General features: G+C 32.2%; 1 protein-coding gene across 1 annotated transcript in view; it reads left to right on the forward strand.

The window, feature by feature from the left end:
* LOC129229675 (F-box only protein 22-like) overlaps window positions 1–5856 on the forward strand; it is a 29108-nt gene extending 23252 nt beyond the window's left edge. The window contains exon 3 of the mRNA XM_054864032.1: window positions 3969–5856. Coding sequence (XP_054720007.1) covers window positions 3969–4726 — 758 coding nt within the window. The 3' untranslated portion in view covers window positions 4727–5856. The remainder of the gene's footprint in view (window positions 1–3968) is intronic.
* Window positions 5857–18841: the final 12985 nt, after the last annotated feature.

An 18841-nucleotide genomic window follows, 5' to 3' on the forward strand; every position in this document is an offset into this window, starting at 1 on the left:
CAATGTTTAAAAATTCATCCGCGTTCATTTCAAGGCTAAGCACCTTATTCGCTTGAAATGTTTCCTTAAAAGCTGTGATTGCAGGGTCTTGAAAAATCTGTTGGTCAACATTTTCATCGGCTCTTATCAATTCGGTATGTTTCTAACAGTTTTTGATTGTGTCCTCACTTACACAATCCCAGGCTTTTTTTGCAAAGTAAATTGCAACGTAACATCACATTTACGATTTTCATTTATATCCTCCACGGTTTTCTTTACCAAAAACCGTCTGTAATGGGCCTTAACCGATTTGATAATGCCAGCATCCATTGGTTGCAGAATTCCTGTGGTGTTCGGTGGCAAAAATCGGTCGAGCCAACCGTTACTTTACGAAAAGTTTTCAACGTTCAGTTCTTTGCCAAAAATTTTTGCTTGTTCCTTTATAACTTCATCAGTCACAGCACCGTGATTTTCGTTCACTTGGGTTATCCACATGAGTAGAGCATTTTCCAAATTTTCGTGCTTCCCAGTTTTTATCTTCTTGACTGTATGTAATGATTTCTCTAATCCTAACCACTTTTGTTTCTCCTGCAGAATATCTTCAACAGTTCTTCGGCTAATTTTTTTTCCCAGCATATCAGAGAAATGATTGGCAATAGATTGCTGGCTTGCGGCTTGATTTTTTTCCTTAAACTCACAAAATTAGAATTTTTTTGTGCACGCTTAAGATAGTTTTCGACATTTTTACTCTTCGAAATGAGAGAACGGGACGTTATAGAACGCTGATACCTAAAACAACATTTGTTTGCAAAACCTGCATAAAATGTCAAAGGTTTAGCCTCACCCCCTCCCTCCCCGAAGCCCCAAACCTGATCCAAGGGGTGTAGAATAGCTGAGTAAAGGCGAAATGTCAAAATGAAGAGTAGAAACGTGGAAGAGTTGATAAGCTCAGGTTAACTGGTGATTAATCTAGGGAAATTTGTTAAGGGCAACACATTGTGGGCAACAAGAAGTGGCAGGTGCAAGTGATGGCATATGCATGATTTCTGTGTATGTAATCACGCTCTAGTAAATGGTTGATCTCCTACTTTGAACTGCCTGACATTCTTTGAATAGAGGGCATTGTATAGTCTTATCTTCTCTAGTCCTGCTTTCAATATGGCGGTTTAAACAGCTTTTTTAACATGCTTGAGTATATAGTTTCCGTGGAAAATCAATGGTGGTTGGCGGACAGTGAGGTGGTGGTTTAATGAGGGAATTTATACTACATTCCAATACGGAAAGGTGTTTTTTCAGTCTTTCTTGGCGAACTAAGAGGGTGGCGGTGTTTCGGGGGGCGGTTTAACGAGGTTCGACTGTAGTTTGATATGGCATGGATAAAAACCGGTTCTTATCAGAACTTCTCCTCACTCCCCACATGGGCCGATTTTAAAGCAACCTTGTGTTGATCGAAGAAGAGGGGTTTTGCATTGACTTCGCAATGCACATGTTTGTGTGGAAGACTTGTGCGGACTTATTTTCGAGCTTTTTTTCACCTCTGTTGAAAAATTAATTTAAGCCCTTAAAAAATGGCTTATTTGCGGTGTCGTTGGTTGCAGCAACAGAAAATAGATGGAATACTTGATAAATTTTGGGTTGACCAATCGTTATTCAGATTAGGGAGCTTAAATGAATGTAAATCTTTTCTCTTTGGGAAGACTTGTGCGGACTTATTTTCGAGCTTTTTTTCACCTCTGTTGAAAAATTAATTTAAGCCCTTAAAAAATGGCTTATTTGCGGTGTCGTTGGTTGCAGCAACAGAAAATAGATGGAATACTTGATAAATTTTGGGTTGACCAATCGTTATTCAGATTAGGGAGCTTAAATGAATGTAAATCTTTTCTCTTTGGAGGAGTTATAGATTTTTTTCTAAATACATATTCTAATTAAATTCTTTTTTGTTGGTATGGAAAGGGAACTTTTGTTTGCTCCAATACTTGCTTATTTTTTTTTCTCATGAGGAAGACGGTAGGGTGAGATATCTTTTTTGCTTGAAATGCATTGATTTTGCTTTAAATTTTGCAGTAAATTTTGTTTTAGTATTTTAATAAAATCCTATTTTCTTCTAAGGGGAGGTTGAATTTTCAATTTTGTTCTGGACCGAAATGTGTTTTTTAATTAAATTTGTTTTCCTTTTGGGGGGAGGAGGATACTTTGTTCATAATATTATGTATTGCATATATCAATTAAGTTTTTTCTTATGGGAGGGTGACCTTTATTTATTCATTTTTTTCCCCAAATTAATTTAAGTTTTTTTTTTTTTCAAATTGTAATGCATATTTTAATTAAATTCATTTTCCTTTTGGAGGGAGGAATACTTTGTTATAATTGTGTAATTCATATTTTAATTTAGTTTTTTTTTATGGGAGGAAGAGCGGTGATCCTTATTTTTTTTTTAAAATCACATACATGTTTTAGTTTTTTTTCTTCGGATCTTATTTTTTTGAATATTGAATAGATGTTGCATCTGTATTTTTCTGGTATTAAGAACTACAGATAAGGGCTAAGAGATTAAGACTGAAAACTTAAATATGAGAGTGGTGTCTCTGTTTAAGAAATAAAACCCTGCTATAACATAATAATTTACATTAGCATTACATAAATTAGCATAATAATTTACATTGCTTTTGGTTAGATTTGATTTTTTTCTCCACTTACCAGTTGCTATTACCATGGTGTTAATATTTTTTAGCCATAGCTCAAGGTCCCTTTTTTTTCTCTAGCAAAAACTGAAAATCTGTTGGAAGCCATGATACTGAGCTTTAATGCTTTTTGTTTTTGTTTAAATGAATTTACTTAAACAAGAAGTTGTGCGAAATTTGTTAATAAATAAATTAATTTTTCACTTTTGAAATGAATTGCACCTAAGTTTGTCCATTAGTTCATTTTTCACTTCACAGAGCATTCTTGTAGGAAGAAATTGAGTCCAGAAAATTTGTCGCAGAAAGTAAAATAAAATTCTGCCACAGGGTTCATTAATACATATGGAAAAGATTATGTTTTACAAGTCACAGTTTGGTGACTTTTTTAAGGACTGTTGTCACTCTTTTCAGTACTCTGAACCCTCTTAACTGCTCCTACTTGCATTATATACCTCTGAGCAAAAAAAAAAAAAAACCTTTTTTTTTTGCATATTTACATAGACAAAATCCTGAAATCCTGTATGTGTCTTTGTGATATTTTGCTATGTTGATAAATTAAAGGTAAAAATGTTTTATTTGTGCCAAACAATAACTGTGATTTGAAATAAGACTATTTTTTTGCTGTAAATCTAAAGGATAAAGCATTGTTAATTTACTCAATATGTAAAGAAAAGTGCTAATGTCCGAAGTTTTGGGGTTGACCCTTTTTTCTGTTTAAAGAAGGATATTTAAGAATAAAGCACATCAGACCTCAACTATCAGTTTCCTTTTGGAAGCGTTTTTTTTTTTTTTTTTTTTTTTTTTTTTTTTTTTTTTTTTGCATATTTTCTTCTATAAATTTTTTTTCATCCTTTTGGTCTATCTGATAGTTATGATCAAAAATCTGGGACATTTTTGGAGCTCAACCAGGAACAACATTAAAAAAAGAAAAAGTTTTCTGAATTTTGTTCCCACAATATATTATTATTTATTGTTTTATTTTTTAATGGTACAGCTAAAAATGGCTGGACCTGTGCAGCTCTCAGTTAATTTTGTGCAAAAATATCCATTTAAAATCTTTTTATAATCCATCTTCAAGGCATTGCTATATCAGTAGTTCAGCTATTTTTCTTTTGAGATAGTAGTACTTCAACTGCATAGATAGATGCCTAGTTGTTCAAAATGTAGATTTCCTTTCATATATAAAATGTGTATTGAAACTTGAAGTCGTTTTCTTGTTTTTCCATCCATAGTCCAGTCATATTAAACTGTAAGATACTGTATATCTCCACATCTTTATTTCTAATGAAAACTCTTTATGCTCTCTAGTCACACAAACAACCGTGAAGCAGCATCTGCCTGTGAATTGTGACGTGGCTCTTAGCGTGTCTTCAGGCATCATTGGATGGCGACAAGGCGACAGTCCTTTGGACGTTGAATCGGGAGCAGGAATAACTGGCCTTATACTGCCCAAAATTCCTGGGCTATCTATACATCGCTTTGCTGTCGATGGCCAACATTGGAAAATAACGGAAAAGATTCCTAGGAATACGCCCATCAAGTGTTTATTACTGTTTTTAACTTATAGAGGAACTGATATTATAGATAAAATAATACAATCCTGTCTGCATAGGGAAGGTTGCAGACTTGCAATTGGTGGAACAATCACTGATCGAACTGAATCATTGCTGGGCACAGTTGTTGCTTTTTGTGGTCCAAATATTGAAGCAGCATCTGTTATACTAAAGCCGGATGACAAGAAACCGGACGTTGAACGAAAATTGCAACGCTTTACAGATTCTGGTTTGCTAAAAAACAAATGCATTGCATTCATGTTTGCATGTGTGGCTCGAGGTCGGCATTATTATCGCGAATCCAACGTTGAAAGTTCTATCTTTAACCGCTTGTATCCTAATGTTCCTTTGATTGGAACATTTGGAAATGGAGAAATTGGACATAATTTCTTACCTCATTTACCAACTGTGCATAAATTTCAACAGAAGGCTTTTATACGTCCAAGATGTACTAAGAAGTTTCTGCACAGTTATACTACAGTTTTTGTGATGGTTTCTTTTAAAATGAATTGACGCAATCCAATGTGGGATAGCCAAAATGTTTTATTTTCTGGGAGAGAATTTGGATTTATACCAACTTTAATGTGTACATATAAAGATGGGTGAGTATGGTTCAGTGTCCATGGTTCTGGATAGACCCCCCCCCCCCCCCGCCCCTCCCGGTGAGTCTGTGGCTCAATCATCATGATGAATATATGTTTGTTGAATTATCCATATGTGGATTGTCAATATTTGGTTCCAACTTCCAGTAAGATAATATGAAGAATAAATTCAATAGAATAACAATTAAACTCTTTAAAAAATAAAAAAGCTTAGTTTGTAAACTCTAAAAATAAATTCGTAACTGAAAATTTTTGCTCAAGATCTCAAAAGAAGTTTTCTTTTCTTTTGTATGTCATGAAAATAGTCAATTTAGATGAGGTATCGGCTCAGAAAAAGAAAGGAATCCTGGTGATTTCTTTCTTTTTCTTTTTTTTTTAAATTAATACTTTGATTTTATTTCCACTCTGATTCAAGAAATTTTTTACTTGAGAACAATAATTTACTATGGAATTTGTTTGAAAACAAACATTGTTAGTTTGTTGCTGTGTTAGTTTATATTTTCTTCATTTGTATTGTCACACATTATCATACATAATAATAGATATCATTTATCACAAACATATAAATATACTGAATAGTTACTCTCATTGAATCAAATTATACAAAAGATAGAACCTGCCATTGTTGTTTCTATCATGTTTCTGTTTCCTATAGTTGAATGGTTTTTGTACACTTGTTGGTTTTATTCTAAGCTTTTACTTTTAGAATTACAAGCAGTCTGCTGCAGCAATATCTTTGAAATATTCTGAACACAAGTTCATAAAAGTGCTGAGATATATTATCAGTCAGTTTTTTATGTTATTTTTATTATTATTCTTTTTTTTTATCAGTGGATTCCAGCAGTGCTTGAGAAAGATGCCTTGCTATATTTTTGAATGTATACTAGCTTATATTTGCATGTACATTTGGATTTTTATATGGCTGTAAGCTGTAATTTCATTTATGTTCGTGATTCTGAAATTTATGAAGCGAACTTATGCTTCAGGTCTTGCTGTAAAGTTTTTGATTCTTGTAAATAAAAAAATATGTTTTTTGCCTAACTGACTAAGGTTTTTATTTTCTTTTTTCAATTTCTTGATTTTTTATGAAATTTGATTAAAAGAATAGAAGTTACTTGTCACAACCAAGCAATTCCATCATATCAGATTAGCTATCACGGAAGTGAAAACACCCTTAGTGCTGAAAAAAATGTTTTAAAAACTTGGTTCAAATTTTGGTTGTTCATTCCATATAATGGCGGTGAGGTGATGGAAAGTTTTTTTCTGCAAAATATTTAAAAGCATTAATGATAAACAACAAAAAGTTGTAATAGACTACCACATGTTATCATTGTTTCAGCATAATTTATCAGTCACTTCCTATTCCGGGCTGATGAGTGCTAATAAGCACGAAACTGCAGTCCTCGGATGCAATGACTGAGCTGGCGGTGTATTTCATGTATTCCTTTATAGGGGTCATTCCACAAAAATGTCAACCTGTTGGCGAAAATTTCAAACTCAATCAATATTAATGTGTTATACATCATTTTAGAGCTAACGTTCTTAATTTTAGAATCTGGTAAAAGGTTTTTCAAGATGTATGCCATGTGTAGAATAATTACTGCTTTAATATCTTTAGCAACAACATGTAAATTTTAACTATAAAGCATTCAAGATCTGCATCCTGTAATTTTTTATGGCTACATTTGATGTAATTTTTTTTTCTCAAGTTATTGCTTATATTTTGAGTTTTCAGTTTCTTAATTTCTTTCAGTGAATTTTTATTTTTTTTTCTCATTGAGCCTAATTTGAATTCTGTGTTAAGAGCTCTAAGGACCTTTAACCTTCAAAAATTTTGACTTTCTAGAAAAAAATATATGTTATGCATCGTTTAATTCTGAACAATTTGATACCATATTTATCACCATTTGCAAAAAACTTTTCAAGTTATCGTAAAAATGTGTAAACTTTCCCCATAGAGATTTATGATCTGAACCTAAGTGTTGACTAAAAATGAAAGTTAATATTGAAAAAATATATTTTTTTGCCCAAAATTTTGATATTAACTTATAAAATTGCCAAAAAAAAATAAATAAGTTTAGGTTCAGATCATAAAAATAAACCAGACAAACATGCATTAAAAGTTTTACAGAAATATAAGAACCTTTCTGAGTTATATTATGCATGCAAAACAAGAAACTGGCACCTGAGAAAAAGAGGCTTAAACAGCTGCTGTTAACATAAATCTCTATGGGGAAAGATTACACATATTTATGATAACTTGAAAAGTTGATTGCATATAGTAATAAATAATTGTTCAGAATTAAATTATGCATAACGTATATTTTTTCGAGAAAATCGAAAATTTTGAAAGTTAAAGGTCCTTAAACCCTTTAAACGGCCTGTTATGTTCGTCATAAAATGTTGTATTTTCCCTTTTACACTTTTTGTATGACTATAAAAAGAAAAATAGTGCTTCCCAAGAGCTACCTAGAATGCATTTAAAATGTTGAATTTTTCGTAAATTATTTAAACAATTAGTTATCTTCGTGACAAATAACAAATTAATTGTGACAAATGTAATCGCTTCAAACAAACACTGCATCTTACCAAGGGCGCCCATATAGGGGGGCAAGGGGGGGGGGGGCTTGAGCCCCCTCTTAGGAATTAGAACTTCCTTGCTTTTAGTACTTTTTTCTTTGCAAAAATGTAAAAACATTTATTCTCCAGCCATTAATGAATAAGTAATTTAAAATGTCTAATATTAAAGACTCTAATCTGTCCTGAAATCTGCTTCCATGAGGAAAATATCTGATAAACCATGGTTAAAATATCTGAGCCCCCCTTACAATTTTGCATATGGGTGCCCACGCATCTTACGAACGTTTAGTTCAATAAGAAATAAGTGAAATGTATATTTTGAAATAATTTAGTTTTTTAATGTCACTTTTTTTATGTTTTGTAATTTTTGCAACAATTAACTCGATTTATTAACACATATTCGTGAAATTTTCTTGTTGTATTTTGTAAAAAAAAAACGCGGCTCAAAAAAAAAAAAAAAAAAGTAAAAGCAGAGCAAGAATGGTGGGTAAACAAAGAAAAAGACAGGAAAAAAGCAGCAGAGCATGTGTGAATATTACAAAAAAAAAAAAAAAAAAAAACACACACACACACACACACTCACACAATGATGAAAAAAAAAGAAGACTGAGGAATCAAAAATGAGAAGTCAGGATATGAGAATCAATTGCAGGGAAGCTAAGTTCGTATAGAGTTGTAAACCAATGCATCTTCACCTTTCTCAACATGCCAAGTTTACGGAAAGATTCAAAAAGCATTCTCTTCCAAGTAGTCCCAGCAAAAAAAAAAGGCTCTTATATGTTATCTTGCTAAATAATAATAATAATAATGGAATTACTGTAGCTGAAATGAAAGTCAAAAAGTTCCTGGAAGAAGCCTTTGTAAAAAACAATTCTTGCAACTAATGACACAGTATTTTTAAAACTAATTTATTATTGCCATTACATTCATTTTTAAATAGTTTTGCATAATAAAAACAACTCTTTATTTTTAAATTAATAGCAGTATAATAATGCTAATAATGTTCAACAGTTGTTTTATTTTGTTAAATTTGATTACTTTTACCATAAAAAAATCCCTAAAAATTGCTTGACATAAGTAGAAGCTTTTTTTTTCTTGCCGATTTTATAGATAATGATAAAAATGCAGTCATCAAGTTTCTACGAAATGGTTAATTTAAAAGAATTTCTTTTTTAATAAGTAATGTAATTAAATTACATAATTCTCTTACATCGTAAAATCAGTAGGTTTTGTTTTCTCAATTTTGTCTAATTTTTTCCAATTTCTTTCCCCAATTCGGACTTTTTACAAAACACCAACAAAGGAGCATCTCTGACTGATGATGTATGAATTGTGATATTCACTTTTTTACCAAAATACAGATTCAGGGTAGATCAAGTGTTCGTCCCTTAATAAGTTGCATACATTAGGTTTGTTGTCTCATAGAAACTGTCTTGAAGTTGTGGTGAGTACCCTAATTCATTCTGTTCTGTCTGACAATTTTCAGTGTTAGAACAAGAACTAAATGGTTGGTTAAGGGTTAAAAATAGTGTTATATGGTAATATTAATTTTATTGTTGCACTAATCTTAAATCATGCCAGGCCAAAAAGTTCAATAAAATGATATCAGCAAACCCATCTTTACCTGGGTAACCAAAAAAAAAAAAAAAATAGCTACGGTTAGGAAAACAAAAGAAAGTGAAACTAAAAAAGTTTGAAAAGGTTGGTCAAAAGTTGGCAGAAAAGAAAATATTGTGGTTAACCAAGGTGCGACAAAAGTTTTCGACAACCAACTAATATGCTGTTAAAGAGCCTTAAATTGGTTTTCTGAAAAAGGGATTAAAAATTTTTTGCACTAATGATAAAGCTACACTGTAAGCTTGAAATAATAGTTATTTGGATTATTTTCAAGAAAATTTGTTCTTATGTTGATTTTTCGTTTTACTTATATAAGAAGGGCTCAGGTTGTGATAGAAAGTTATAAAACTCAAAGGAAATCTAAAGCATCAAACATGAAGAAAATTGATTGAATTGTTAAGTGGTTAAGTGGACGATTTTTTTTTTTTGTACCTGTACAGTTTTAATTGGTTTCCTACAGTTGTGTCATTTTCCAGTTCACAATTTATTAATTAGGCTATGTAACTAATCATATAAATGCCACTTCGTGCACGTTTTTAAATTTCTTTAGCTATTTTTTTTGAACCTTTTTCAAAATTTTGGGCTACTTATACTACTTTTTTAAATGATTTTTTTCTGTGGCAAGCCTGGACTGGTAGCTGGAGTAAAAATAAAATATTTATATACTTGTTTATCAGGTAAAAAACTACATGGTATTTTTTTATGTTTTCTTTTAACACATAAATGTATTGCATTTTCCAGCTAAAAACTTTGTGTCTTATTAAAGATTTTTTTTTTTTTCAAACTTTAGAATTGCTCTCAAATTTCCATTTACTAGTTTTCAAGTTTAATTAGTGTGCATTATTTTGCAAGCAAATATTACATCGAAAGTCACAATTTCGTGAGTTTCGTTTCACATTTCTACATAGCAGCACTAAATATGTTCAAAATAATTAAAAGGTGAATCAAAATATAGTGCCGCCATCTAGGTTATAAAAAAGAATTTAAAAGTGATTTAAAAAGGTTATAAACTTTTTTTTTTCCATTGCGTTTGACCGTTGATTCGAAAAATTTAGAGACTTTTAATCTTTTTTTGAAATTTTTTGATATTGCTTACTTCGGGATTGCAATACCGGTTTTAAGAACACCGGCATTTGGAGCTATTTTTCAATTTCGTAATACCGGTATTTGCTGAATACAACAGTATACCCCTGATTATCCACAGGGCGGATTATACGTGAGTCAGTTAAAAATCAGAAACATGTATTTTCGCAGTAAAAAACAAATACCTGTGGCTGTGTTTTTATCGAAAATCTGAGTAAATTTAACCTCCGTTGTTTTTGTTTTATTTGTTTCTGCTTTCTACATCGTACGTCCTTTATTACCCGACTGCGCTTGCGCGACGCAAAGGAGGATAATGTGTTCGCAGGCCCGTGTCTAGATTTTCATATAAAGAGAGGGGTTTTAAAAAACTTTATCCCCACCCGGGATGAGGAGGGGGGGGGGGGCGGAGTTCAATCACTCACAAACTTCTGTTTTGCATTAAACTGCCGATTTTTGAATGGCATATATTCACCTTTGAAGACTGCTGTACCCTCCCTCACCCAGAAGGATTCTGGCTGCGGAAGTGACAGCAGTGTTCTTTCATTTTACAGCTTATATTTAATCAAATGTGTTTACTATACGGCATATTGCAATAAGTATAAAAACTGGCCACGAATTCTTTCGAATTGTAGCATGTATTTTGCAATATGAAGAAAAGCTTAATAAATTAAGCAAGAAATAACTTATTGCAGATGCAAATTACATTACCAAACACAATCAATGCATCTTCTCATCTTCATAACTGCAATAAATGCCGAATTCATCATAACCTCCTTAAGCAAATTCAACACTGTTAATGCTTTGTATTGATAAATCGTCCAGCGATTCTACCACCATATTATTTCCAATATATTATTTCAGTTGGTAAAGCTCTATTACTGTCGTAAATTGCCGAATAACTTCAGAAAGAAAGTTTTATTTATTTATTTATTTATTTATTTATATTTATTTTAAGCGTTGCAGACAATTTTTACATTAAAGTTATAACAGTCAAAAATATACATTTGCTTCATTTGGCTTATTATTTTTTTCCATAATGGGAGGATTTTAACCCCTTTAACCTTCCCTTTGAATACGGCTCTATGTTTATGAGTCTATGTGTGTATGTTTGTTTCTATGTGGCGTTGTAGAGGCCAAACGCCTTATCCCATTTTGATGATTCGTACGTCAATCGATTTGTCTTAATCTTGGGAGTGTCAGTAAACACATGATAGTAATCAAAATTCACCATATCAACAACCAGTCGCCATATTGTTAGTTCATGATAGTGTCGCACGCTACCTGCGTGCTACAAATGCAAGTAGCGTTTTCACTGCCTGAATTTTTTGTTTACTAAGTCTACTAATTCGATTTTCATCTCTAACATGCTGCATTTATTTTTGTCGTGATCCAGGTGACTGAGTTTAGCTACGTGTACTCTTTCTTGACGGGCTTTTTTAGTTTTGCGAGAAAGATTTGACTGACGACGTTTTCGAGCTCGCGTCATCATGAGTTATATAGCTGTTTATATAGCTGTGGTTGACTTAAATTCGCGCATTTTTGCTAAAGGTTAAGCATATGTAGCTTTAAGCCGAGTTAGGTCCCTAGATGAACTAATAATCAGTAATTTTGACCACCGAAAGTTACTTAATAATCCTCACGATATAAACTCTCTCAATGACATGACAAGATTGCGAAATTTACCGTCTTATAATCATAATAACTAAGTCATTTAAATTTCACTAAACAGTAAAAAAATATATATTTATTAAATAAAAACAGAAAACCCGACTGCGTAAAAACCAAAAAGACTAAAAAGAAAAAAAAGTATGCCAAGTAGTTTAGAATGTTATTAAGTACCACTGAATAACTACACCACTGAAATAGTTTTAATAATCGATACACACATAACACAAATCATAAATTCAAAAGCAGAATAGAAAGATCAACAGTTGAGGCCCATTCCTTTTTGACCAGGGCCGAATTTAGCCCCGTGCAGCCCCTAGGTGGATTTGAAATCTGCCGTCCCCACCCCCTAAAAGAAGCAAAAACTCAAAAACAGGCAAAAAAGTATTCCCGAAATTTAAACTGTCAAGCTTATGAAGAAATGATGACGTTTTACCTTCAGGGGCGCCCCGATTGGAGGTCACAGCGATCTCCCAAAAAATTCCTTATTCGGCAAATTTTTGCTGAAGATTCGGAAAACTTAAAGATAATATTAAAAAATTGAGATTATTTTTTCGTTTTTTAAATTTTTAAAATTGTTTTTTAATAATACCTAACGTTCCATCTCATTAAATGTTATGTACGTATGTATGATATGCGAGTAAGCTCGTGTTTTATCATTCGGTAAAATTAGAATTTTCCTACTCCCAAAAATTTTAGTTCGATGCGCCTCTGTTTATGTTATTTAATTTTGTACATCGTCCATGACTCAAGTACGCTCTTGTGCAGGTTATCAAACGATTCACAAAGGACCAATTTAAATAATATTTACAATATTTGTATTTATTTACAATTATCAATTAATAGAGCTTGGTTATTATTTTTCCATATCCCTATACTTTCATAAAACATGTTCTCTTTCATTCTGTAAATTTTAAAAACATTTCCTTGCAATGGCAACGCAGATAAATAACTGAAAAATGATGGAGACTTGCGTTAGAGCTAAAGATGAAAACAGTCCGGAATAAACCGGAAAATTTCGGAAAAAAAAGTTTTTTTCCGAAGGGGTTTATTTCCCTTCCGGAAAAATTGAATTATGCAACTTTTAAATTTTCATCAAAAAGTGATAAAATTGGAAAATTCTTAAACTTAAATTCTGATGCTATTTCCTTCCTTCCCCATCGCTTCCTTGTAAGTTAAAATGCCAAACTTTGATATTTGCATATAGATCAAAAAACATTTGACACTTTTTGCACAAAAAAATGAAATTTTTTTAACAAAATAATCTCAATAATATCAAGTAGGGGAACCGTTATAGGCGAGGGTATATATGTTTTTTAGGGTGCCCCCCCCCCAAAAAAAAAAAAAAAACAACGAAAGTAGATGTAACAAGTCGCAATTCCTTTTATATTTTTCCTTTTAGGTCAAAGCAATTGTAAAAAAAGTTTCATATAATTTAAACAACGGCAACCCGCGTGCCGACTTGCGCCTGGTTATATTTAGGTGTCCATCAAGAGGTCTAAAATTATAATTTTCTTCAAAAAACTTTTTTTTTTTTGATTTACCTTTCAAAAAATTACATTTCATTTAAACTTAGGAGGTGTTGTTTATGAACGAACGGGTCAAAAAGAACGAATCCTTAAAATGAACAGATCCGTTCGTTCACCTAAAAAATAAACGACCGTTCTTTTGAACGGTAAGCCGTTTGGAACATTGTATTGATGCACTTGCGATGAAATCGCATTAAAAAAAAAAACAATACATTGATTCGCAAATTTTTAACTCTCACTCAATCTCGCATTTCCTTTTCCCCAGTGCAGTGCAATATATTCATTCGCACTATTTAACTTACTGCTTTATTCATCATTTTTCTTTAATCGTTGTAAAATTCATTCATTTGCAATTTTAAAATGTATCCATCAGTAATATTTTGTGTAACTTATTTGGGCTACTAACAAAAAATGAAACCCATTGTTACGAAAATTCGTTGCTTTACGACTATAGTGGGCAATCCCACGTCAAAGCAATGAAAAAACATAAGTTTTTGACCTGTCCATTTGCGATTTTAACGAAAATTGGTGTGAGGGACACATATGACAAGGTAAGTAAAGTAATACTGCCAATTTTTAGAATTCTACTTGAAATTTTTTACAAAAAACAGGGCTGTTAAAAAACTGAAAAAGTACGAAAAAAAAACGAAAAGTTGTGATATACAGATGACTGTAACTTCTATCCTAATTGTAGTAGAATGAAAATTTAAAAACCATTGTAAAGCTAAAGAATAGAGCTTTCTATCGATATAAAACATGACTATCTCACGACGGATTTAAGTTTCAAGGTCATTCACCGTGACTTTTGACCTTGAATATCTCAAAACCTGTCCCCTTAGAATTTCTTCAAACAAATATAATTTATAGCTGTAACATTATTCTTTCACTACACCAAAACTTAGACTGGGATCGCAATGGCAAGATACTGAAAAAAAAAAACAGGAATGTTCACATGTTTCCGTTAAAGTATATAATGCAGCTATTTTATAGAATACCTAGTTATTCCATGAAATAATTGATCGAGTCCGTTAAAATGTGTAATATGTTATTAATTTGACACTTTAACTAGTTATTCTATGAAATAATTAGGTATTCTATAAATTAACTAATGAGAGACAGTTAAATTGTAAAATAAACAATAGGGTGGTTTCCTTCAGTCAAAAGTACTACTTTTAGTCGTTGAAATGGATAGAATGAGCAAAAATAATAATATGGACCCAGAAAATACTTTCGTTTTCCCAACAGTTTTTTTTTTTAAATTAATTTTTTAAAATGTACGATTTTTCAAGCCGCATCTTTCTACCACATTTCCACGTTATGATAATCAAGACGCGAATTAAATATTGCGCTCTACACTTGCTATCAACCATAGCGTTGCCAATACACGTGAGTAAAGATGCGAATTAAATATTTTGCTCTGTGAACGGCATTTCATCATTTGTGATGTCATCAGCAGAAGCGTAAATAATGAAAGCGCACCGATTTAAGTATTTTTTGTAAATATTAAACTTAAACAAATTATTTAAAAAGTAGCCAGATGCTATGCTTTTAAGCATGCTCTTTCAGAAAAAAATACTTTTAAAATTTTGGAAACGACCCCATTTATCTAAAATGAAAGAACTAGGTATTCTATAATTAAACTAATAACACTTTAACGAACACGATCAGTTATTCCATGAAATAACTAGGTATTCTATAAAATAACGGATTTCATACTTTAACGGTAACTTCACATATACATGTTTTATATTGTGAAATTCCATATGTCAGGTTAGTCGTCTTTTTGACCTCCTCATCATTTCCAATTTTAATGAAATTTTGTGTGAAGGACACATATGACAAAATAAGTAATCCTGCCATTTTTCAGAACTCTACTTCAAAAATTTTACGAAATACAGGGCTGTTGAAAACTTAAAAAGTGCAAAATAAACGGAAAGTTGTGACATGCAAATGACTAATTATAGTAGAATAGAAATTCAAAAACCATTGCAACGATAAATAATAGAGCTTTCAATTGATATAAAACATGACTTTCTCACCACAGGTTTAAGTTTCAAGGTTATTCAAGCTATCTACCATCTTACTCATTACAGCCGCCGCTTCTGATAAACTGTTCCAAGTGCCCAAAAGCCTACTATAGTAATAATTTTGACTAATTTCCAGATTATCCTGAGATTTGAATAGCTTAAAACAATGACCCCTTGTCCAGCTTTCCTTGAAAAAATTTAAAACCCATTAATATCTTTCATATTGAAAAATTTAAACAACTGAATCATGTCCTATCTGACTCTCCTTTGCTTCAGGCTATACATATTAAGAATTTTAAATATGGCACTATTATCTAAACATAAAAGTCCTCTTACTAGCCTGGAAGCCCTTCTTTGAGCTCTTTACAATGAACAAACCCCTTTCTTCGGATAAGGAGACAAACTGAACAGCATACTAATTAGTAAAAAGGAGATCTTACCAAACTCATATATCTTTTATAGCAGCATTCAGGAGAATTGACGCTTATATATCGGAGTCATCATCCTATGCTACTTTGGAAGTTTAATTCTCATTTACGACGCTGAAGAAAAACCTTGACTTATAATAGTGTTTTTCTTCTTTCAAGTTGTTTATATGTAAAACGGCGTCTTCATTTATATTTGAAGTAATAATTTTAATGGTTTGAAATAATTCAAGGTAAATGAACTACTATAAAAGAGAGAGAAAAACAACTAGAGCAAAGAACAGAGTGGATATCAGTGAACGCAATAAGAAAGGGCGCTGTTAGAGCATGTGCGATTAGCGCACTTAATACACATACACATTTGAAAGCAATTTCGCAATCGCTTGGGTAATTCAACTAACTATATATTAAGTATTTATTTATCAAGAATTTCATTTAAAACACTCAAAGTTTCAACTGAGAGGTAATTATGTTATATCATTCCCTTTTCGCAAGTTTGGTGAAAAATCAGACTAATTACTTAAAATTCAGAGTCAAATGGGCTAAAATTTTGTATGATTAATAGGATGGTAAGAGGAAACTTTTCCACACATAGGCTTTGAATATTTCTCAATTTTCTTTTTTTTTAAACTCCACCCTAATATATATATATCTATATCTATATCTATATCTATCTATCTATCTATCTATCTATCTATATATATATATATATATATTTAAGTATTTCTCTCAACTGTACTGAATTTTTCGAAAACTTTTTGTTGTTTGTATAATAAAAGGTAATTTGTGGCCCCCAAATTAGTGCGCTGTTCGGTCTTACTATTCAGCTTTATACTAAGCGAGATAATATTTAGCAATTGTATATAGTGCCTTGAACATTTGCAAAGCGGTACGGCATTATCAGTTGAAACATGTATTCCGATATTTACATAGTTATAACGAATTTCGAAAGGAAAACGAAAACGAATAAAAGAAACTAACAAAATCAAATTTAGTTAAGTTCATCATAAATTTCAAACTGAAAGGTTAATAAAAAGCAATCACAAACCTATTCTTTCCAATAAAAAATCCTTGAAGATAATTTTAATACTGGAAAAGTATTGTGTCCCGAAAAGCAGTTACAACTAGTTATAAATAATAATGATTAATAAATCAATAAATAAAAACAGCTACCCACAGTACAAAACAAACACACACATTCTTACAGAAAATATTTTTACAAAACCAACAAGCAAAAGACCAAATTATTTGAAGACTAGCAAATCGCCCGTCAAGGTATAACGGGTGAAAATTGCTTCTACATTTGAACGAAGCAGTAGCTTGGTTGGTGATATTTTGATAGTTGAAATTGTAACACGAACTCCAGTGGATGAACTCTAAACACCAGTAGCGTTCATTGTTGACCACTTTTTCGTTTCTTCATTCTCCTAAAATGACAGTCTAACCAGTAAAACAGTTGAGTTAGTTACCGGATCCAGTTCAGTCTTGTCAAAATAAAGCATTTCTCTACGTGTCAAACATTATCAAAAATTATTTTTAAATTATCATGCTATGGCGCGAGTTTTATTGTGGATGACGTCAGAATCGTTACTCGATCAGTGAATTGGCTATTATATACATGAGGATTACTTGTTTTTTCATAAAACCACTGAAGCATACTTTTTTTTAAAAATATAACGTATAAGTATATTTTCTGTCTGTGAGTGTCGCATGAAAATTATATAACCACAGAGCTCCATTAGCACACAATTACCAAAGTTAATGGCTTAAAGGTCCTGGACTTTCGACAGTATGATCATTATCACATTTTTCTTTCTATATTGCACTGACAATCCAGATTAAATGTTTTGGGTCGTTAATTTAGTCAGTTTTTGTAACTTCGATTTTTCCCTTTGAATTTTTACTAAGTCAGTAAGGGCTGGCTTTTTGTGGATAAAGTCCCCAAGGCACACTCAGGCTGTTGAGAAGATAGTGAATGTGGTTTTTTGAACCGGAAAAATGATAGTTGAGGAAGGAATGGATTCATAAGAAAGACGAAGATGAAATTGTTCGAAAAAGTTTGTAATCGCAATTATCAACACTAAAATCAGGAACGGCTCTAGGCCCAGGGCCGGGAAATCCGAGCAGCTTCCGAGGGCCCCGTGCCGACTTGTAGCAGTAAAACTTTATTTTCCCTCCGATTTATTTACGTCTTTATGGATCAATTTTGACCTAGTTAAAGCCTCTTTGAACACGGGGCCCCATCATAAATGCAAAACAAGGACGAACGGGGCCCCTTTACCAGTTTGGACACCAAACCTCTCATTGGCCCTGGGGATGAACCCAAGATGTTGTTTCCGAGGCAGAATTTCTTTACTAATAATAAAGAGGAAAGTCTCTCTGTCTGGATGTCTGTAGGATGTCTGTGACGCGCGTAGCGGCTAGACCGTTCGGCCGATTTTCATGAAATTTGGCACAAAGTTAGTTTGTAGCATGGGGTGTGCACCTCGAAGCGATTTTTTGAAACTTCGATTTTATTCTTTTTCTATTTCAATTTTAAGAAAATTTTCCGGAGCAAATTTATCATAAGATGGACGAGTAAATTACGAAATGATCATGACATGGAATGGGAGAGCGAATGAACATAGCCAATTGGCGAGAAATTCGTCATCCATTATTTGCAAATATACAGGCGAACCGAACGACCTTTTAATTTTTCAACTACGGGCAAAGCCGTGCAGGTACCACTAGTATATAATATTTGCAATGATGGAGAGCAACACGATGTTCAGTTCTCAAGTATGTCAAAAAAAAAAAAAAAAAAAAAAAAACTCTCACAGATGTCTAGTGTAACATTTATGTTACAGTAAGAGTGAAAGGTACAATTCCTGTGACAAGTAGTGTCACCAGAAAGGGGTTTCCCGAAATTAAAGCTAATTAAGGCATATATAAGAAGCTTCTAAAAACAAGCAACACAGCTTCTGTTCATAAGAGAGATGTGTTATTCACGTAAAGGAGAAAAAGGACAATTTTTTTTAGAAAAGAATATGATATTTTCATTATGTATAAGAAAACATACAGAAACTTAGTCCTGGATTCAGCTTGTACTACGAAATACTTA

This window comes from Uloborus diversus, chromosome 9 (assembly GCF_026930045.1).
Source record: "Uloborus diversus isolate 005 chromosome 9, Udiv.v.3.1, whole genome shotgun sequence".
NCBI classification, from domain to species: domain Eukaryota; kingdom Metazoa; phylum Arthropoda; class Arachnida; order Araneae; family Uloboridae; genus Uloborus; species Uloborus diversus.